The 22312-nt window shown below is 40.7% G+C and overlaps 2 protein-coding genes across 5 annotated transcripts in view; one reads left to right on the top strand and one right to left on the bottom strand.

Moving 5' to 3' along the window:
• The first annotated feature begins 1887 nt into the window (after positions 1-1887).
• On the top strand, positions 1888-11271 carry ccnl1a (cyclin L1a). 4 transcript variants are annotated; one of them, XM_053422988.1, is made up of 10 exons: positions 1888-2286; positions 2536-2610; positions 3247-3356; positions 5150-5270; positions 5441-5505; positions 8547-8646; positions 8744-8848; positions 9049-9302; positions 9372-9470; positions 9565-11271. In XM_053422988.1, exons 1-10 carry the CDS (start codon positions 1903-1905, stop codon positions 10031-10033), a joined length of 1782 nt encoding a protein of 593 aa, XP_053278963.1. In that variant the 5' UTR covers positions 1888-1902; the 3' UTR covers positions 10034-11271. The 4 variants fall into 4 exon arrangements, 3 of the variants coding, with proteins under 3 accessions (XP_053278963.1, XP_053278966.1, XP_053278964.1); XR_008338508.1 differs by lacking the exons at positions 9049-9302; positions 9372-9470; positions 9565-11271 and adding an exon at positions 5957-5970 and having other exon boundaries at positions 1955-2286; positions 8744-8766; XM_053422991.1 differs by lacking the exons at positions 8744-8848; positions 9049-9302; positions 9372-9470; positions 9565-11271 and adding an exon at positions 5957-5970 and having other exon boundaries at positions 1955-2286; positions 6381-8645.
• Positions 11272-17945: 6674 nt separating this feature from the next.
• Positions 17946-22312, bottom strand: part of veph1 (ventricular zone expressed PH domain-containing 1) — an 84693-nt gene continuing 80326 nt past the window's right edge. The window contains exons 14-15 of the mRNA XM_053422993.1: positions 21347-21400; positions 17946-20800 (exon numbers count right to left, since the gene is read on the bottom strand). Of these exons, the coding sequence (XP_053278968.1) occupies positions 20618-20800; positions 21347-21400 (237 nt within the window). The 3' untranslated portion in view covers positions 17946-20617. The remainder of the gene's footprint in view (positions 20801-21346; positions 21401-22312) is intronic.

The following is a 22312-nucleotide window of genomic DNA, read 5'->3' as shown; positions in this document are numbered from 1 at the left end:
CCGTAAAATACGTCACAGAAACCGTTGGTGGAGAGTCGCTTACTTCTGCTGCTTTAGGTGCCGTCGGAATTTTGACAACTACATCAAAAATAATAAGAAGATATGACGAAATGTTTGTATTACAAAAATGCTATGTAACGTTCAGGAAGCAAAATGCCTGGATGTAGTTGACCCTCCGTTTATTAACTATTATTAGTTGCTTAATTTAATTAGGATGTTATAAATACTTCATTCTACTTTTTTGTTGACTCACGTGCTGCAGGACTCTTTTAGAACGTAGTACTAGATGGTGAATAACCCTTGTACATTTGAAGATCTCCTGCTTAAATGAAGTTACCAAGAAACAAGTAGATGTTAGCAGGTGTTAGGGATATGACCTCAGTTGTGCACCTTAGTGTTATCAAGTGTTTTGGCCTTGTAATCACTGATACAGGCCGAACCTCAGGTTCACTGAGGCTAAAGGTAAATCTGACTGGCTACTGGCTTGTACTGCAGTACTATAAAAGCCATGTGACCGCTCAGTAGATCAGACGTCATTACCTCTATGCCTCTATGAGACAAACATGGACTCAGGACGAAGTGAGATGCCTCCTGGATATTTGGGCTGAAGAGAAAGTATCGCAATCTCTAGAGAAGTTGCACATGAACACAGAGGTATTCAAAACTTTTAGCGAGAAAATTAAGGAGAGTGGATTCCAACCAACTGTTGAAGTCTCGAGTGAAAGGGAAAAAAATTGCCTCAAAAGTAGATCAAAGTATGCAACGTTTTGCAGATTAGTGGTTGCTGTGCAGATGTTGACGACAAATTAGTTGAACCCGTCCGCCATTAGGGAGCTTTCAGATATAGTTATCTTTAAATGAACCAAACTCAGTCCTCTTAAAGTGGAACAACATAAAAGTGACTCAGTTGGTGGTCCACTGTTGTCCACTTTTTCTCTGAAGGGGCCTCAGTTCTCTCTCTGTTTACATAACACCTAGTTCACAGTTACACAGATCTTTACAGCTTTGAATTATGGGTAGGTTTCCCTGGGAACTAGATGGGTGCTGCCACACTTGTCGTATCCACATTTATGTAGTATTTGGTGAAGTTAGCCCACAGGGATGGAAAAGACCTATTTATGAGGATTATAACATTCTTACTAAAGGTCTTCACCAGACTCATGATTCTTTGACGAATTGCATGTCCATGATTTGAGCATGATTTACCTGTTCATGATTCAATTCGCCATGCATCTCAATGCATCACACCCTCAATGTTCTATGTCATAGTATATGGCTGCTTTTTATTCTATTAAAACAATCATCGAGATAAATCCGAAGTCCCTTTTTATTTAGAAAGGGCCCCATACTTGTCAAACATCTTTTCACTCGCTTCACTGCTGTGTGTGTCTTGTCTTGTTTTGGGCTGGTTCAACTGCGTTCACACAAAAAGTTGGACTGTTATTTAGCAGTGAAATTGAAGAGTGAATCAAATAAACAAAGTAACTTTTTAAATATTTCTCAGACACTGTTGGAATGGGTTCTCCTTTGATGTAGAATCTTTGATCTGATGTCTCACATTTGATGACTGAGATGCTAAAATGGTTTATAGCTATTTTGGCGGCAATGCGTTTTTGTTTGAGGTTTAATTTATCTTTATTTGTTCTTTTTTGATAAAAGAGCAGTTTTAAAGGTGAGGTTACGTGAAGGACGCATGAGGAAAATAATGGGGACATTATTTCATATCAGCTAATCATATTGGATGATGGAAGTTTTATCTTAAATCAGTTTACTTATTAACTGTGCACGTGTATAATGTGTAGTTTGTTTGGAGTTTGTGTCTCAAGAGTGGCAAGATAAGGAAACCAACAATTTCTATTAATTTAGAATTAATAATTGTAGTGTTTTTAACGACACAGTCGTATGTGGGACTATTTGAGCTCCGCGGATGTGCACAGAGCTTTAGGGCTTGGTAGGGGTGACGTCACGTGCTTTGTCAGTCGCTCTGCTCCACCGTCCTTCCGTCGAGGCAACAGGCTGAGCGCTGCTGTGTTTTCTTGGGTGAAGATGGCTGCTGGTCCCCTCTCGGTATCTTCCAACGCGTCCACTAACAACGATGGCATCCTCATCGGTGACAAAGTGTACTCCGAGGTTTACCTCGCCATCGACAACTCGCTCATACCGGAGGAGAGACTCTCCCCGACGCCGTCGATGCTCGACGGCCTTGACTTGAACACCGAGACCGACCTTCGCATCCTCGGCTGCGAGGTGATCCAGTCCGCGGGCATTCTTCTCCGCTTACCCCAGGTAAACATCCATCAAGAGTGAACGTGTCAAATAACGAACCCGCTGGTGTGTGTTTAATCCGCAACATGTTTACATGTAGGGCTCTGAGTCCTCCGCTAGCCTTGGCCCGGTTGCTAGCCGGTTGTAGCGTTAGCTCTTAACTGGCGTGGTGGAACTAAAATGGCGGCGGGCCATTGTGTAAGGTTGAGCTAGCTCTCATGAGACAAATGATAAACAGGACAATTTCCATCTACGTTGTGTTCTCAACAGGTGGCGATGGCGACGGGTCAGGTTCTGTTCCATCGGTTCTTCTACTCCAAGTCCTTCGTCAAGCACAGCTTCGAGGTGAGACGGCGGGTTATTGTCAGGCCGCTGTTTTTCTTATGTTAGCATAGCATTACGTTGTGGTTGCGTTTGTGGCGGCCATGTTGTCCATACGTTCTCTTCCAATTTGACAAACAACATGCGAGATGTTTGACCTAAAAACAAAAAAGGGACTCAATGTGTTCGCAAAACGAAAGAAAATACAGGAAATTAAGGCAATTCGTGTTAAGTAGCTGTAAATCTACTCCTAACAATGTCCCAGCTCTAAATGGTGGTTTGCTGTCTTGACTATTTGGAGTTGAATAAAATATTTGTAATATCTTGTGTATGTTTCTTATTTCAAACCCCTTTTGTAAAACTTAGTAATCTTAGCATAACAACTATAGTGGTGGTTTTCTTCGATGCAGCCTATTCTGAGAAAAACAAACCTCACCTAAATTGTCTTATACAGACATTAAATCCCCTCTAGGATAAAGTCTGCATTGTTACAAAATGTTTCTCAATCATTTACACTGTTTTCCACCATGTTGTGATTCCATGGCTAAAACTCTAGGCACATGACCGCCTTCCAATCACTGATATCTACTGTATCCCTGATCACCTGTCTCACCTTCCAGAACTCTTCCTTCCAACTCTTTGCTGTGACTGTCTCAACAGATTGTTGCCATGGCCTGTATCAACTTGGCCTCCAAAATAGAAGAAGCGCCGCGACGAATACGAGATGTCATCAACGTTTTCCACCACCTGAGGCAGATTCGATCCAAAAAGTAAGTTGTCTCATTGTGGGAAAAGTTCATGTATTTAAAGTTGTATTATTCGTTTTGCTGTGAAAGTGCTCTTCTGTTAATCTATGTAACCTAAACCATTTTAAAACTTTTCAGTTTCCGCCTCACTCGTAGTTTGAAAAGTGTAATTGTCTACATATGACACCAGAGTTTGACATTACACTGAGAATTATATCTCAAACATCTCACTGTATAAATTCCAGTGTTTTGAAACACAAGGCGCAACTGCTTTATTTTCATGTGCCTTTGTCGTCATAGAAGTTTGTTCATGGCACTAGTAGCGACTTTGGCATTAACTTGGATTCTTTTTTCCCTTGCAACCAACTAACAGCGACCAGCTACATTTACCAAAGCCTGGGTGATGTGGAATGGTACGTAAGATGAAGCAGTCGGCATGACAACCATGATGCGAGGGGTCTATCTCCTCCCACCCCACCCCTCCTCTGGGAGATGCCCGTGGTCTGACCCACCGCGGGCCGCTGGGATCGGGGATGACAGGTTGGCCGAAAATCCTGGGCCCCGGGGCGCATTGAGGACTCCTGTGGTTCAATCTTAAGCTTTGGGTATCTGTCCGTCAATCTGCGGACCATTGGGTAACGTAGTCCTCTTCTATGACTGCTCCTCCTCCTCCTCACCATGCATTTTGTTTGTGCTTTAAGAGCAAAACCCCATTCACCAACTGCTATCCATGGCTTTTATAGAAATATCACCTTGTTTGTTGAGGCAGAATATATTTTAACACTTAGTCTGTTAGGGTTCTGACATTTATTTAGGGCCAGTGCATGCACGGTAGCGTTCCAGTTTGGCATTATGTGAAGTTAGTTTAGATCAGCATTAAAGTATACCATAGTCTGTTGTGCACCTGTAGGAAGGATATCTTTGAGACATGGTTAAGGACTATAACGTGACAGGTTTATTAATGAACTTTACTATGATGCTGAGTTATTTTCCCATGCATGACGTTTGTAGCATGACAGCGTTGACATTTATATTTCTGTGTTACTTAAGACCTTATAAAGTCCAGAATCAGATCATTGATTTGAGATATTCCTTTAAAAGTTAGGCGCTCCACTCTAAGTTAGATTAGAGGGATGAGGAATAATTAAATGAATGGCACATTTTTTTTCTTAGGTCCATTTGATTGCTGTCATTTATCCTTAATCGTACATATTGGAAGAAGGTTAATAAACCCCTGTTAAAAGCATGATGTACGAGAATGAAATAATCAGATATTTGACAGATTGATGTAAAATAATTTGATACCTGTCCGTATTTACAGTTCTGTAAATTATGGGCTGTGTGTAGCCAGCAGATGATGTGGTGGTAGTACAGTATTGTGTTTGGAGTTCAGTTGAAATGTAGTAGTCTGACAAAGAATACTTTTATATATTTTTCTGGTGCACAGATGGCAGGAGTAGTAGTCAGTGGTTTTGGTTACATTACTGTAGGTTGGAGTAGTGCTCATTTTATTTTTTCAGTTTTCCGAGTTTACAGTTCCAGTCTACAGATGTATTAGGTGGATATTTCTGTTAAAGCTATGACATGGTGTGGTTGAGGTTGAGGCCCGTCTAAAGAGTCCCATACGCTTTCACTGGAACCACAGGAGTTCACAAACCCCAGCAAACTGTCAGGCATGCCAACAGATGTAGCTGTTGCTTGAAGTTGGTTGAAACGGAAAAAAATAAGAGAAATTAAAAAACAGAAGGGCACTTTCTTTTTTACAATTGTATACAAGGGGGAGCCATTATTTTATTTTGATTCCTTTCATAAAATAGGATGCCAAGTTCACTGATACTTGATCAGAACTACATAAATACCAAAAACCAAGTCATCAAGGCGGAGCGGCGGATCCTGAAGGAGCTGGGCTTCTGTGTGCATGTCAAGCATCCACACAAGGTGAGTTAAAAGCGCACTCAAGCATTTCACATTTGTAGTTATTTCAGGTTTGAGATTGTCCCTCCATGCAAATGTGCCCACACAGTAAGCTGTTTTTAGAATCTCCTAAAAATGCCACACCTGCAGCATTTTTCAGTTTGTTTTACATCATATCATCTCTACGATTCCAGATTATCGTCATGTACCTTCAAGTCCTGGAATGTGAGAAGAACCAGACGCTAGTCCAGACGGCCTGGTAAGTTCCTCTCTACTTCTCAACTGTCCCTCCCCCACAGCAGCAACCTGTGTCATTTCTGCAAGAAGTGCCCCAGACCTGGGCTAAAGATGAAATTGAATGAGTTTCAAAGGTTGAATTACTTGACGAGCACTCTATTGATCTAGGGACAAACCCATATGGAAACAACACCTGTCAGATAAGTGATCTTCAAGTGCCCTGCGTGTTTTTAAATACAAACGTGAAAATCATTCGACATCCATTTTGCCCAGGTCTGATTGTGACATCCCCTCACTCCATTTAAACCCTTCCACCTCTTTTTCACTGATGGAGCAATTTGATTTATTGCAAACCTGTTTCTTGTCTCACTCTCGTCTGCCCTAACATGGCTTTGCTGTAAAAGTCTGTTTGATTTGCGAGGCCCAGGGAACTTGGTTTAACTTTGTCCTTTCTCTCTACTCTTTGATTAAAGGGTAGTCCATGCTGGTAAGTCACATAAAGAACCTCTGAACTCTGCCTCCTCCAACCACATGACCTCAGGAAGCTCCCCCTATTGGCTGGTTGTCCCTCTCCAGACAGCCAATCCCAATGCCAAGATTCACTGAAGGGGCGGGCGGGCCTTTCCCAAGAGCCAACATCATCTTGTTTTCTCTTGGGTGTCCAGAAGGATTTGTATTGTTTGGTCTTGTTACAGAGGTTTCAACTGTAATGCCTATTTTTGCCAAGTAGCAATTCTGAGTTTTTCTAGTTTACTTGCATCTAACAATGAAGTAAACCTAGCCAGAACAGAATAACTTTTTTTGACCAGCTTACCTGCCTATTTTTTTATAATAACAGTAGAGTACTGTGTCCTATTCCCAAGTGACGTGGTTTTCAGACATGTGTCTGTCTTTCAGGCTGATCCAGTTCTCAGGATTTGCCTCCAGGGACCTGTCTCGCCCAAGCAGCAGTCAGACTCCAACGGCCACATATTATCTGTAGTAGCTGGAGCTCAGAATGACTTACTAAAGTGCAGGTCTGACTGTTAGTTGAAGGCAGGTTCGACTGGAAGTAACCCCCAGAGGCAGTTTTTTTTTAACCTGTGACACACTTCCTGTTGAGCCGTTCTTTGAATGGTTGGAAATTGTAACACAGTGTAGGGATGTCAGGATTGGCCGGTTTTACAATAACCACGGTTTCATAACGTCAGAGTTTAATAACCGTGAGTATTATAAAACCTATGATGTCTAGGTGTCCTGCCTCTCGCGAGTCACGTTGTTTGTGCATGCGGTGCGCTTGTTTGTGTGAGCCAAATAACTGAAACATAAGTTGAAAAGAGGGAACTGATGTAACAGCCTTATTTCTACAAAACTCCATCGAAGGCAGTCACAGCGAGAGGAGAAATCCTTGTTGACTTTCAGTGTCTGACCAGCGCCTGCCCCGCACTTAAGACTCTTCCATTAACCATTATGAATGCAGCAGAGAGTTTAATAAACATATACTGGGGGTAATAGTATAGGACACAAAGAATGTGTGCTTGAACCTTTACAGTAAAAGTACCAAACAGAAACGCTGCTTAAGACTGAAAACACATTCGCCTACAAATCTTCCAAAATATGGCAACTAAATAAAATAGCTTGCATAGATTATTTGTAAATAGACAAAAGTTGATTAAGAAAAAGTTACTGGATATAGTGGACAATAATGATGATAGTTAAGTTCATAATCCTTATTATTATATATATATTGGTTCTCTTTTCTTCCCTAGTAATGAAAACACTGATATTTCCTCTTACAATAATCATTGCACCAAAATTTCATCTCATGACCTAACAGTTCATGTAGATGGTAAAGTGTCACCTGAAGAACGCACGTTGCACTGCTTTGTGATACGTTTTAGTTCTTTGCTTTGCCTCGTTTTTCCCTTCGATAATCTGAGTGGGAACAGTGTTGAGGTAGTTTTGGTCATGTTTCTGTCGTCATGCATACTTTTGTCTTTTTGACTTCTATGTTTCTGAAAGACATAGATGCTCATTTCACCCTGTACCTGCCTGATTCACATTCCGGCCATTGTATCTTCTCTAATGCTCTCCCAATGGCTAATGTCATTTATCCATTGTCATAGACAACCTACTGTAACACACAATCTGTTTCGCTGCACAGATTTCAGTGGAGAAGAATCCCCTTCCATCCTAATGTCTCTAGATCAGTTAATAATGCAACATAGTTGAATGGGTTGAGGAAAAATGCAATCACTGGTCTTATGAGGGTTGGTTTCAGCTCATGGCTAGAAAGTACAATGGGAAGTTGTTTTTTAATTAATATGAAGGTCACATTTTTGTTTTGGTTGCTTCAAGTGCAATGTTGTCAGAGTAGCAGACCACTGTTTTAATTATGATCACATAATCATGCCACTGAAAACTGTCTTCCATGCCACCATACACATTGTACCTCCCTATTCAAGATCTAACAATGACTACATAGTGACTGCATTATAGATGAATGCTCATCTGTATGCCTGCATGTCCCCAACCTTACTAGGCATATGTCCTTGTCGTGATCATCACTAGTCTTAATGTAGTTCCTCCGGGGTCATGTCGGGGTACAAAGGTCTTCAGTAGAATATTTCCCATCGGTCTTCATTCTTTTCCTGTGACATACAGCACTCTGTCACACGACTGCCCCAGAGAGAAATGGACAAAGTTAAACTTATTTCCAACTTTAAAATGTGTAGCTGGTATCGTATTAGCTGTCAGGGCTAAATGTAATTTGAAAAGCTTTCGCTGTATCTGAAGGTCAGATCCCCAATTTCTTAAGACGAACAATTGAAGTCAGTGACAGTTAAGGTTCACTTCTTGTTCAGTAAGAACCAACCATACAGTTACGACTGGTAATATTTTTCCCGATGTAAGAATCGGCTACTTTTAATCAGGAATGAAAAAATGGAAATGATTATTTGAAAATATCTAAATAATTTGCTTGATTGTTGACCTGCAGCAGTAACATGAGGATGTTGTTATGTGTGATTTCTTGTGTAGAGAAGATGCTATGTTTTTGTTCCACTATTTTGTTTGCTTCTGCAGGAACTACATGAACGACAGCCTGAGGACAAACGTGTTTGTGAGGTTCCAAGCTGAGACTATTGCCTGTGCTTGCATATTCCTCGCTGCCCGTGCCCTGCAGGTACGGCGAAGATTCCTGAAACACATTGTTATTGCACCTAGCTTTAAAAATATAGCACCTTGTAATAATGCATACGGTGGTGCATGTTCATTCTCAGATACCTTTGCCATCCAGACCTCATTGGTACCTACTGTTTGGTGCCAGTGAAGATGAGATTAAAGACATCTGCATCACCACCCTGAAACTGTACACCAGGAAGAAGGTACTTTTTTTCCTTTCTTTTGTTTACATGCGTCAACTAAACTTTAAACCTCAGTGTTAAAGACTCCTGCTCTGTTTGCCACCAGTGAAACTACCTCTCATAAAAAATTCGATCAGCCGGGTGATGCTGCTTCTCACTCAGAGTAGCCAGTACTGTGTGTTTTCTATGTAAACTGACAATGTTGAATTGTTTTTCCCCAGCCTAACTATGACCACCTGGACAAGGAGGTGGAGAGAAGGAAGATGTTTTTATCAGAAGCTAAGCTGAAGGCCAAAGGCCTGAATCCTGATGGAACCCCCGCACTGTCCACAATGGGCGGCTTCTCCCCCGCGTCCAAACCCTGCTCTCCAAATGTGGTCAAGGTAGAAGAGAAGACCCCCAATCCCCAGACTCTCAAACCAGTTAAGAAGGAGACAGAAAACCGGGCCCAGGCCAACAAGAGTCCACACAATGGGTAAGCAACTATTGCATTGGGAGAAAAAAAATCAATATCATGTATTATATTTCCATTCTTCTCTTCCAGGTTAAGGAAAGACGTGAAGATCGGGAGGAACAGCAGGAGCGGAAGTCGTTCTCGTTCAAGAACGCGTTCCCGGTCTAGATCCAGATCCCCTCGCAGACAGTAAGTTCACTTAAAATATGTAAAGGCAGTTTACTGATCAATGATAGTAAGAATCTAGGCTTAATCCCTTATCGTTCTCATTTCTGTATCACAGTTACAACAGCAGACGCAGTCGCTCAGGTACCTACAGTTCTCGATCACGTTCTCGCTCTCACAGCCGGAGTCCTTCGCCTCGGCGGCAACCGCCCTCGCCCCTTCTCCCCCACCTCAAGACCAAGACTAGTCACCACAGCAATAGCGACTCCAAGCCTAGCGGACGCCATAGCAGCAGTGGTGGATCCGGCCACAAGAGGAAGCGCACGCGTTCTCGGTCAAGGACCCGCACGCCTGTCAAGGCAGACAGGGAACGAGACAGAGAGAGGGAACGGGAGAGGGACAGAGACCGCAGCTCGTTTGACCTCTCTTCAAAAAAACACAAACATGAGCGAGGAGGTCACAGAGCAGAACGGAGGGAGAGGGAGAGGTCTCGTTCCTATGACAGGGAAAGAGAGAGGGAGCGTAGCCACAAGAGCAAACACCACAGCAGTAGTGGACACTCAGGACATGGTCGTCATCGGCGCTGAGACACACATAAACACACACTCCCATCAGACTAGCTCTGGGGCGGATAGTCCCTCAAGTATTTTCAGTTTCTTCAAAACAAAATTAGATCCTGCAAGTTCTCTGAATACTGATGAATCCAATTAACTGTCTGTTAATAACCAGTGTAACTCTGATCATTTAATGAAGACTAATCTGGAAAGATTTCAAAAGTTACACTACAGCTAATATGGAAGTAAACCAAAATCATGTCAGAATGCTCGATCACTAAGAACCAATCAGAATCAGTCAATGCCAAACAACACACTCTGCCAGGTCTGATTTCATTTTGTGTATAACATCAGCCCAACACCAGCACCGTTGTGTTTCTTGGTTCCTCACATGCATCCTGAAACATTTAAACCATTTAATTTGTCGGGATGTAGATTCTCTCAAACCTGGCTTCCAAACAAACGTATACACTGACTCCTACACACAGCTTCTGTATGCACACACGTCTTGATGATGGAACATTTATCACCTTGACTCTCGCTGACACAGCAGCCGCCTGTAGCTGATACTTAGCAGTTTGTGTTGGTGTAGAGTGAAGTTACTTATCAGACAAACCTGCTGCTGTAGTAGTAATTACCAGCATGGACTGTCTGTAGGTGTCCCAGTCTAGAGCCTTTTTCTCTTTCTTTTTCTTCACCTGGTTGATTGTGATAGGTGATCGAGTAGAGGATCAGTCGAGGACCTGCAGGTTTTAATTTGTATTTCCCCATCATGCCCTCCTCCACACATACACACCTCGAGCATCCCTCTAGCCTACCCATATGTCTTTGGTTTTACATGTAAAGTTACGGACTCTGGGGAGAGGAGACTTATTTACAGTGTAAAGATGGATTGATGATCCGCTGGCAAAATGTGAACGCTTTGATTTATAAAAGCAAAACTTGGCCGTGGAAGGATTGAATGAATAATGTAAAATACCAGTGATCATTCAGGAAAGATCATTATGTTTGCACACAAAGGGACTGGCAGGAGAGTTTTAGTTTACTTTTGCTTTGTTTTCTTTTTGGACAGGTGCATGTTGATAAAGCTGTTGTACAGTTTCAGAAAAAGCAAACTGGGTCTAAACTTCAATTTAATTGTCTTTTTTTTCAGAAGGGGATGCAGACTTGATTTCATAAAATTTTAGGGTTGTCAATTTGTTACACTGGTTTTTAGTCTGCACGTGTTCATGTCCAATTTTTATTCAATAATAAATGAGTTATGCCACTGAGCTTTTTCCATCTTTATTATTAAATGTTGCGCTGCAAGTGATATCTGCAAAAACACTACCAGATGGTGTGGTCTAGCATCTACCTTTACTGAATATGTATCAGCTTACTTGAATAGATGTGGGTAATGTGCAGTTTTTTGACACTTTGAATATTGCATTGGGATAAAATATACATTCGATATATCTTGTTACAGCTAGAGGGAGCTGTTGGTCTAAGTACTAGAAGTGACTACCTCCACTGCACTTACCTCACTTAGAGTTATGTCATGTTTAAAAAGAAAATGGGTCTTAATAGTGCACTAGTAGAATAAAGGGGAATTACTTTAATCATTTGAATATTCAAAATGGACAAACAATAGATTCAACTGATTAAGTAAATACATTTTGTTCACTGATAGTTTACATGTCAAAATTAGAGGTAATAAATGTATGACCATGAGAATACTCTGTCTAACCCTAAGTATTGAAGTTAAATTCAAAATAGATTAATGATAATCCAACAGTGGATGATCTCACATGGTGTCGTCCATCAAGCAGTGTTGAAATGAATGAATCATACTTCTATGAGCTACTGACAATATTGTACAAAGGCAACTGTCCTTAATCAAGTTTAAATAATTTACTGAACACACAACAGCTCCAGACGTCATCGGTGTTGTGCTCGTCGTCTTCATGTCACTGCTCGATCTCTGCGACTAAAGCCTGAAACATGCTTCTGCGTCTGCGTCTTTTCACGCCGCTGTGGCGCAAGACTCGTTGTCATTGATGCTTCCCCAACCGTTGCGCGTCTTACAAAGCAATTCCGCGCCAGAACACTAGGCGGAGTAATGCTTTTTGTCGAAGACGACCTGAGAGACGCGTTCTTTGTGGGTGTGGCAATCGTTGACTGTTTATTTACCTTCTACCAGTCGTGTTCTCCATTACAAACACACGGTGAACCATGGCAGAGAGTGTATTCACGATTCCATCCGAACAACAATTGATTAAAATCTTCCGTTGTTTCTGCCTGTATTATGGGGCATGAAACCGGAAATGCAGCTCCAGAAGGGATGTAGAGCAGACCAATCACAGCCTTGCGGGCTGAGTGAGCTTGCGGAGCTTTGCCGTAAATTTTAGAAAAGTGGGGCGACGCCCGTCAGCACGTGAGAAGGGATACATAAGCACGTAAGGGACCCGGAAGGGCTCTTGCGCTTACGGGCCCGTGAAAACGCAGAAGCATGTTTCAGGCTTAAGGATCTTGCTCCGTCTCAGAGATTCCACAGCCTTTAACTCTTAAACACTTCATGATGTCGCTGTCAGACAATAAAGTGATTACATCTGCCAAAAAGCCCACTGACATGAAACACATGCGCACTCACTACCCCCTGTCAAGGCCATCGGATTCACAAATTGTGCAACAGGAAGGTTAGTGCAGCCGCCAAAATATTGTGTAACACACAATCTCCCATGAAGCACATTTTAGCACCTTCACAATCAGGTCACACACTCCGGTGTATCCACAGTGTAACCCGGCTGCTCTCACAGATCTGTAACTCTGGGGTGAAAGGTCAAGTTCTCCCCAGACAAACGCATGTATTGAGTGTGAAATCCCACCTGACAAACCCAGCACAATGAGTGTGTGAACGTCAGCCCCTGTCCCACCTGATAAACACAGTTTAATGTGATATATGGCAGTGTTTTAAATATCCACCTCTCAAATACGATGGCCTCTTAAACTTCAGTATCGTATCAGTGAAGATGTTAACGTTGTCTCTGTGGTGACTCTCCCTGTAAAGAGTAAAGCTCCAGGAGAAGGACAGATTTAGGGTCCGTTCCTGCAGTTTGAGCCTGACACTAACCCCTGATCTCACTGTGCACATCCCGTAACACATTGTATTTAACTAAATGTCATATTTTGGCTCTGTGACCCAACCCTCAAAGGTTAAGCGCTATAGATCATGGATGGATGGTGTTATTGTATTTAGTCAAACGGAATTTGCATTTCTAAATGTTCCGTCTAAGCTTAACCTAATGGCTGGAGGTTTTGTATATTCTGTTGGTAAAAAAAACACTGAAGTTTTGGACCCTAGATGCTTCAAGCAGCACAACCCTGCTCTTTGCCAAGGGATTCTTAATACTTCACACTGAGCCATCACTTCTGATTGAGGTGGTCGAGCTCCCCGGAACATCACATCAGTTTGGAGACATCAGGTAATCAACCTTTCCAGCCTCGGTCCAGCTGAAGTTTGAAGCTAGTTTCTGGATGAGAAACATCTCCACTGAATGACGGCTGTAGGAAGATCCCATCATAAGGTCTTACAGCACTTGGGGCCAGGGATGTTCCGTGGTCCCCAGTGACCATTTTTAAGAAACATTTTTGGAACATTTTCTTACTTATACCACTGTGCGTGGCTCTGTTTAGTTTTTAGCTCTTAGTCTTTACACTGATGTTCCACTTCTGATTTACATTCTAATGCAATGTAATGATCTCCAGGAGATTAGTGGGAGATACTGGGTATTTCTCAGTGTGAGCGACAGATCGCTGCGGGGAAGACTCGCTGAGGCCGACTCAATAAGGGACTTGTACTGGACAAATTACCTAGAGCTGGAATCACACAGAAACAGTTCCCCACTTTGTTCCACTCAATTAGGTTTACCCTTGTGAAGATCCAGGAAATCATTTTTCAGTATATTCAATCATCGAATTTGTAATATTTCTTAACTCCATGAGAGCTAAATGGAATCCAATTGTGAAAAAGACAGAGAGAGACACATTGATTTAACTGTTTTAGATTTATTGTACAATTCTGTCAGCAAAAAGAGTCCCGACATGCAAAATGTGCAACAGTTTAATCCTCAGTTTAATCCTCAATAACATACAACAATAATCTGTGTGCACTATTAATTCATAGTAATCTATAAAAAAAATCAGGGGTAAGAAGAAAGGGAAGACTTTAGTATTTGTCCCTCACAATATTGAAGTGTAAAAAATAAATATCAAGCATACATCAAAAATCAAATGTTATTGAGCTACACTCTACTATTATTATTTAGTTTAATATTAATGCTCAAAAATGCTTTGAATACATTCATAGACTTGAATAGTTAGGTTAATGACATTCACATACAAAATAAAGTATGTTTCCATCATCAGTATCTGCTCTGTATGTACTGCACTGTAAATATTATATAATATCATTATGCTTTAAAGAATTAAGAAGCAACAGCTCAATGTTCTCCAGTCTGAGATGAATGATCTACAGATAGATAGATAGATAGATAGTTGATAGATAGATAGATAGTTGATAGATAGATAGATAGATAGATAGATCTGCATCTTTAACTTCACACCACGAGCGTCGGCAGATTGTTGCAACAGTAATCATATCAACAGAAAATATATACATTTGAAATGTAACATTTGTTTGTGTTGGATTACAAATATCCAGATAACATTGTAGAGTTTATCTTACGCTATGTTTAGTGTGAAATATAACTTTACTTTATCCCCAGAGAGAACAATGTTAACTCTAAACCCTGGAGTTCGTTGATTTGATGGAAACATGAATGTATTCAGATATTACCTTTGTTCCCTGTGATGATACAAAAAGTAAAAATACATACGTTAGTTTGTGTGAACCCCACCAATGACCAATGACCCGGTGTGGAGACAAGAGTTTAGAATTCTGTTGAGTTGAATCTTATTGAATCTTCTAAGGAGCTGCTCTACATCTTGCCTGAGAGTTTGCTGAGGTGTAGAGTGGAGCCCACACTGGTGCAACAACTAGCGAGCTGCCTACAAATGCATTTCATTAAGAGGAAAGTACCCTCAAACAATAGCTTTTTGGCTCGAGATGTTTGGCCCCACAGGCCTGGAAACTTGGCCACCACGGCAGCATGACAGCAGACAGTGTTCCCATTGTTACTGTGGGACGGCTTTGACATTCACATGATCAGACATTCACTTCTAATAACAAAAAAAGAGGGTAAAGTCAGCTTCATGGTACATTTACAGTAGAGTGTGTGCCAGAGCAGTGAAGGATGGCAGAAGATATAATGTTGCAGCAGCTACACATGAATTGCGTGTGTTTGGAGATGTAGGTTAGTAGTTATAGTATACAACTATCCCCATGTCTGAATAATAGTGTCTGTTAGTGACCTAATGTCCAGACGATCTAAATCCGACTCAAGATTTAAAGCAACACTATGTAACTTTTACTGAGCAACAGCGCCCTCTGCAGCCACAGGTGAGGATTGATTCTGTTGGGCCCCGTGCTGGAGAGATAAGTGGTTTTCATCTTGAGAAAAAAAAATCTGTTGAGCGTAGTCACCGAACTGAAACACCACCGAGTGGGGGATATTACTTGAGATTCCTCTGCTGTAAAAAATCCAACAAACTCTATTTAGAATTCTTCATAGTTTAAAGTTGACTCAATAAATGATGATAAATGCTGGTTTTTAATGACCTGTCTGTCTTTGTATCTGATCTACAGCTCAGCATCACTTGAGGGGTCGGATTCTGTGACCTCCAGTCAGCTCCACACTTCTCACTGCAGAGCGTACTCACTCACCATAGTTACATTGAGCTCGAACAGCTGTTCGGGTTGAGGAGTGGGAATTCAAGCAAAACCATTCTCCCTATTCCAAGTCGACCTACCATCGGACCAATTTCAAAGCTGATATTTTGAGGTAAAAAAGTTGCATTATGTTGTTTTAAACCAGAGGCCGTGTGGCTTGGACTTGATTTCATGACAGATCAGAGATAAAGTCGTCAAAGTCTGTAAGATTCATCCTCTGGGAGCAAGAAATATCAGGACAGAATTAAATCCAACCAGTGTTCGAGTTGTTTGAAGCAGATTTTGGTTCATTTTGTTAAAAATTTGATTGCAGTCATGCAGGAATTCCCCCTGACTTAGGGGTTCAAAGCCAGTTGTGTATGTAGGTCATTCATCCAAATAAAATGGGAAGGAGGGACTCATTTGGCAGAGAGGCTTGATGTAAATAATATTACATTGTTAGCAGATGCAGCTCAGTTCTGAAGTGTAGTGTGTGTGGGGGGGAGCACAGCTAAACTTACAAACAGTGGTAACCTGAACCAGTGGGAAAGGCTGTGTAATGACTTTATGTACACAGAGTTTCAGCCGGAGCACAAAGACAATGTACTTTTCTGTCCAGAGTTGAGGTCAAGACGACCTCAGGCAGTTTCAAAACACTCTGAACATTCATGCTTCTTTACATATTTATCCTAAACCAAGAGCATTTCATTCCAAACAAGGGGAGTTATGCAGTCACCTGTGGGCAGAAACACCTCAGATGTGGATCCAGATAAGGATAAAAATCAGACATTGTGCGTAATAATTGATTTGCCATGGCCGACCATGACAGTTGTGTTTAACTGGGTCAAGAAACGTTTGTCTTTGGCCTGGTGGAAAGTGAATAACATAAGGGACTCGTAGCTTTACACACAGGGGTAGCAAAAAGGCAGATTAGTTAAAAGTTGTACAGACGAGGTAAATCTCATTCTTCACATCCATGTCATCCGAAGGGAAAAAAAACATTAGCTTTTAAACTCTAGCCTCTGTAAGGGGCTTGTAAAACGACGGATCACCTTCAGTTTCTATCAAAACAAAACCCTCCAGTGGATCATCCTAAATCAATACGAATGAACTGGCCCAGTTCATAATACCACAAGGAAACCACTCATTTACCTCAATGTTTTCTTAGAAATCTGTGGTCAAATCTCCGCTATTAAGCAACAATCATGCTGACAGCGCTCAACATAACACACAGAGAAAATTGCAGCAGACGTTTCTCATTTTGGAAAGACAGAAATAGACCGGACCATATAGGACAGATTGCAAAATGACAGACATCTGATGACTGCACAGACCCTGTAAGGGGCTGGTTTCACAAGAGAAATTGGCTCATACATGTTTTTAACATTTGTTGGAAGAAACGTTTCTGATCCCCCAGTAATTTATCTTGACCTGCTGGCTACCTATACGGAATACAGTCAGAGTAAAGAACATGATACAAATTGTTATTTTGAAAAAACACTGGATTTATACATCACATATTATTTACATGAAAGAAATATCATGTGAGTGAAGTTAATAAAAGTATACACACAATTGTGTCTTTCTCTCCGTGAGCTGATCGAAGTCTACCTGTAAACTCTGGTATTTACTGTTGATTGGCTCCCCGGACTCCCAGTTGGCCAATCAACATCCAGGCCCTCAATATAAGGAGCACACCCGAGGAGCTGGTCTGACCCGAGAAGTCTGTGCTTCTCTTGTACTGTTTTGGTGAAGTTCTTTTTTTAGATCAGTCGGTTCAGCCTTTTGTTTGCATTTTTGGTTTGTAGTGGTGGAACCGGTTAGGCTTTGTTGTGGTTGTGTTAATTTCAGTTTATTTGACACTCAATCACTTTGTCCCTCCCTCGCCCACATGTTGAGAACCTTCTGTTGTATTCTGTGAGTCACAATAGTAAATAAATCGCTTTGTTTCACATCTTACTCTGACTCATCTTGATTGTTATTGTCGCTTTCCTTTTAACAGTGGACGTCACAATGCTCCTGTTAATGGTTAAAAATGTGGGAGATGCATTTAAATGCTGATTGAATTGGAAAACATCTGTAATGTGACTTGTGTTGTAGGGAAACAAATCGTTCATGACAAGCCACCAAACTAGAGACTGCATTTAAAAAGCTTTAATTCACTTTGAATAAAATGATGAGGGGTGCTAAAGCAAAAGACAACCAAAGTTCTTCTTAGGACACAATCTACTGCTGCACAAGTGCCTTTCTTCTGTGACACTATAACACCATAACCTTCTTAAATGTTCTGTGGACACAAAGTATTCCTCCTTCAACAAACCATCCAATGGTGTTTCCTGCTGGACTCCTTTTGTCCTGTTTCCTGCGAGGATGTCACTAAACTGTCCCTCGACGTTCTTCCGTCATCCTTGTTTTTAAATACTTTAATTCAATTGGCTCGACTGTTGTAGCCATGAATCATTACTCTCACCTTTTACACTTTGCTCCGTCCTGAGCCAGGTTAAACATGCTATAGTTTCAGCCTTTGCTTAGAAATATCTACATCCCATCCTGCCAATGAATAATCGGCCTATTTCCAAGATGCCTCTTGTGTCTGGAACAAGTTGTCGTCATGCAGCTTATATCTGTTTTGGAAACACACAGCATGTATAACCTCTTTCTCTCTGGTTGTTCATTGACTGCATTCAACAGTTTTTCCTTATGTCATTAACACCGATAGGATGATGGGAAATGTTCATTACTGGTGTTATTTGACCTCAGCTGTTTTTTTGGTCTCATGTCAGTGACAGTTTTTCTCTTTGCAAGTCAAGCACCTTCTTTATGGTGATTATATTCTGTTGGGTCGCTGTTTAAAACCTGATTAGAGGACCAGCATGTCCATGAATGTTGAGAGGCTATTGCATGACACACAACTGCTTTCATTTCGTATCAGACAATGACGTTATTTAAGTCCACAAAACAAGCAAAAATACAGAGTCAATAAGTGTTAGAATTCAGAATAACCCTTAAAATGTGGATGTCATCTTTAACCAATGTCTCTGATAACCATGTCGGCTAATGCATTCATGTTTATTTCCGATAGAAGTGTATTGCTGAATTAGGATCTGTGACCAAGACCAAGGTTGACATGGGGATGATGAACAAGAAGCCCGACTCGAGGACAGATGGACAAACACACTTGCTGCTGGTCACAAAATAGATCACAGGTTTGATCCTCGATGGGCACAAACCTGTTGCTCTCCTCTTTGTGTGACAAGCACCAGATTTTTCAACAGGACACAAAGTTGACAGGAATGATAGATGCAACAGCTGGAAGTCTAGTGAATAACAAAATTAATGCAAATCGACAACATGTGCTCCTTTAAGGGACAGAACGCAACTGCGTGGAGATATCGCTTCTACATCGGTCTATAGCCACTTTTTACATTACAGGAGGTTAAGTTCAGGAAACATGTTGAACTTAAAATGGTCGTCTCAAACAAAAAAAAAAATAACTGTGTCTATACGGCAGCATTTTGGATTTTAAGCCCACACATTTAAATATTTGTTGTGAGGTATAAGAACACAATGTTTTGCTGTTTAAGTCCTAATGATTGTGATGCTGCTTCACTAAATTAATCTTTATTTAAAGATTATTGGCAGTTGACAGACATTTAGGAGTTCATTACTGCCACCAAGTGGACTGGAGTCCCTCTCAATAATTGGCTCACCCAGTCTCATTATTCTCCAATCAGGAACCCCTACTGGTGAAATACAGTATCAAGACCAGTGTTTGGCTCAGTGTTAAATGTTTTTACAGCAGTCCATCCCCCCACCAAATAACAGTATAGTAATCCAGGACTCTCTAATATTTGTACATATACATTTAAAGCTTTTAATGCTACTCAAGGGGCCGTTTGGGGAGAACGAGCTGTGCTTGGACTTGGATGACTTTTAAAAAAAATTGACGAGCTGACATCTGTCAAAAAAGTAGAAAAACTGTTGGAAACCTAGCGTTCAGAGATTTGTCACACAGATTATTTTTTACATTTTAGTCTTGAAACTTTGGCCAGTTAATATGAACATCAATGTAACATTATATATATGTATATATAAGACAGAAAATAAAAAGCTTAAGAGGTCTTTTTTAAGACTGCATCATTCTCTCTGTCACACACAATAAATTCCAGTGTCGTATCTCCTTCCCATTGGTCCATTAGGCTCCTCTCCAGCATCTGTTCAGTCTCAGTGTTGCTACAAGTCTTTATGAGTTTGTTAAAGTTTGTGTAGATGCTGATTTGTTTGGTTGTTGCAGCTCTCAGCAGTTCAGCAGTCCCCAGGTTCAAGCAGGGGCTTGAAGTGAATGATCCAATCTGCTGAGGATCTCTTTCTTAACACATCAGTCTTTAACACTGTTATACTGTAACATTCATTTATAACCACTACACAAGTCCAGTATATGATTCTCATCATGAGAAGGTTACTAGTGCAGCAGTAAAGTATTGGGAGTCAGCTTTTTAAATATGTAACAACTTTTTAAACTGCTGGTTGAATAAATCTTATTTAAAAAAAATACTGCATTTGATTGGAGAAGAAGTTCGATACCACCAGTTACATATATGAAGTTATAGTGCTACTGAAGTGCTACTAGAAGTATATATTTATATATATATATATATATGTATATGTTGTGTGTTGTGTTGTGTTTCCCTCCTCAGAGACAGCTCTGTTGGTTGTTTACAAGTGCTTAAAAAACTGCCCAACCGCTAGAGAAACACACTCCCTGGGGATGTTTGTCTGCGTTTGACGTTGTGTCTGTCTGTGTGTCGGCCTCACAGGTAGGTGGTAGCCTCTCTGTTCTCCCTCTCTCTGGCCTGAGCCACGGCCACGTTGATGCACTGCAGCCACTCCTCTGTGTGCTTCTCATCCTGAGCTTTGAGCACATACGTCTTGCTGTCGGTAAAGATCTCAAAGGCCAGTGGCAGACCCCGATCCCGACGCTTCTTGGCCACAACCTGATTAAGAAAGAGATGATAACGATGACAAATACCAAGAGATGCTGTTGTCTCGGTTGAGCTTTTCTCAACAATGTTGTAAGGTGTCGATACTTGGTACTATATCTATATAATTGAATTAAAATACAATTGTTGACATTTGAGATTGATGCTGTCTTATTTACTAAATAAAACTATTGTAGCTTTGAAACAAGCCTGTTCATAGCTTAGACTAAACAAAGACAGACGGTGTGGCTCCACTTCCTCTAGAAATAAAGCCAACACTGCCAGCTTGTAAATTAGGAGCTAGAGTCTGGATCGGTGATCAGGAGATGGAACTGTGACACTCGACAAATCACAAGTCAGTCCCAGCTTTCAATCATGGCATTTCACCATGTTTTATAGCATTAATAACTAACTAGGGCTACGTTATATAGAAAAAAAAGAAGAAAAAACCTTATATATATATATATAATAATAGTAAAAAACTAAATATGGCGTCCATCTTAATATACTTGTGTTTGGTATGTGATGACATTTCTGAGAGATGACTTAGGAGCTTCTCACCTTGACACTTTGCACCTTGCTCAACTCAATAGGAATATCCTCCAGCTCATCCTTCTGTGCAGAGGACAGACAATGAGAGAAGTAAATGGAATAAATACAAATGTAATGTGTTAAATTACACAAGTTTACCTTTACATCATGTATAGCGTATGGATGTTACTGGGTAATTTGAAGCCGTACAATCTGTGATCACTGAAATAACACCCAGGCTCAAGCAAAGAGATCTTTGTAATGAAAAAATAGTGTAGGGAAGACATTCTGTAAAAGTTCTCAGTTACAAGTTAAATTTCTGCCTTCAAAATGTAACATAAAAATGTTATATCATTAATTATTATGTTAACAGATCTTTATTACTGATGCGTAAAGATATAAGTAGCACTTTAATGCTGTAGTTTGTTGACTCAGAACTAATTTAGTTTTTATGATCTTATCTTTATATCTTGTATCTATCTCTATTATAGTTTGAGTTAAAGTAATATAAAAAGAAGTGCTCATTAGAAGTACAACTATGTCAAAAACAAATCTTACTTCAGTTCATTATTCTGTGAAACATCACAAACTAATGAAACAAATGAAACGAACACACTGTGGATAAAACAGTCGTAACACTAGTTTACTTCTCTCAAGATTTCACAAGGAATAATCAATTCATTAACACAGTAGTTATGCTGATGATGTTGAATAAGTACATCTAGAAATCTATCTTCAGCCATGACACAAAGCTCTTTGTACATTTCCGACATAATAATATCTCAGAGCTGGTTCCAGGACATTCTCCTTCAGACCAAACCACTTACAGGACGGACAATCAGACTTTATTGTTCTGCTGCTTCTCCAGGGCAGGAAACAAGATCCTTCAGCTCTGCCGAGCATCACATCTGGGATTAGAGTGTTATTCTGAATGTTAGTAAGTTAGTCTCGTGGTTATAACCACATAACCAGAACTATCTGCAGGACTCAAGGCGA

The sequence above is a fragment of the Pleuronectes platessa genome, chromosome 5 (assembly GCF_947347685.1).
Source record: "Pleuronectes platessa chromosome 5, fPlePla1.1, whole genome shotgun sequence".
Classification (NCBI taxonomy): Eukaryota; Metazoa; Chordata; class Actinopteri; order Pleuronectiformes; family Pleuronectidae; genus Pleuronectes; species Pleuronectes platessa.
Note: the sequence above shows the minus strand (reverse complement) of the source record. Positions and strands in the feature narration are given on the sequence as shown.

Excerpts from the sequence above, each read along its gene's own strand:
- ccnl1a (XM_053422988.1), top strand. The coding sequence starts at position 1,903 with ATGTGGGACTATTTGAGCTCCGCGGATGTGCACAGAGCTTTAGGGCTT. Across the intron at positions 5,271-5,440 it reads ATGTCAAGCATCCACACAAG|ATTATCGTCATGTACCTTCA; the intron begins GTGAGTTAAAAG and ends CTACGATTCCAG. Across the intron at positions 8,647-8,743 it reads TCGCTGCCCGTGCCCTGCAG|ATACCTTTGCCATCCAGACC; the intron begins GTACGGCGAAGA and ends GTTCATTCTCAG.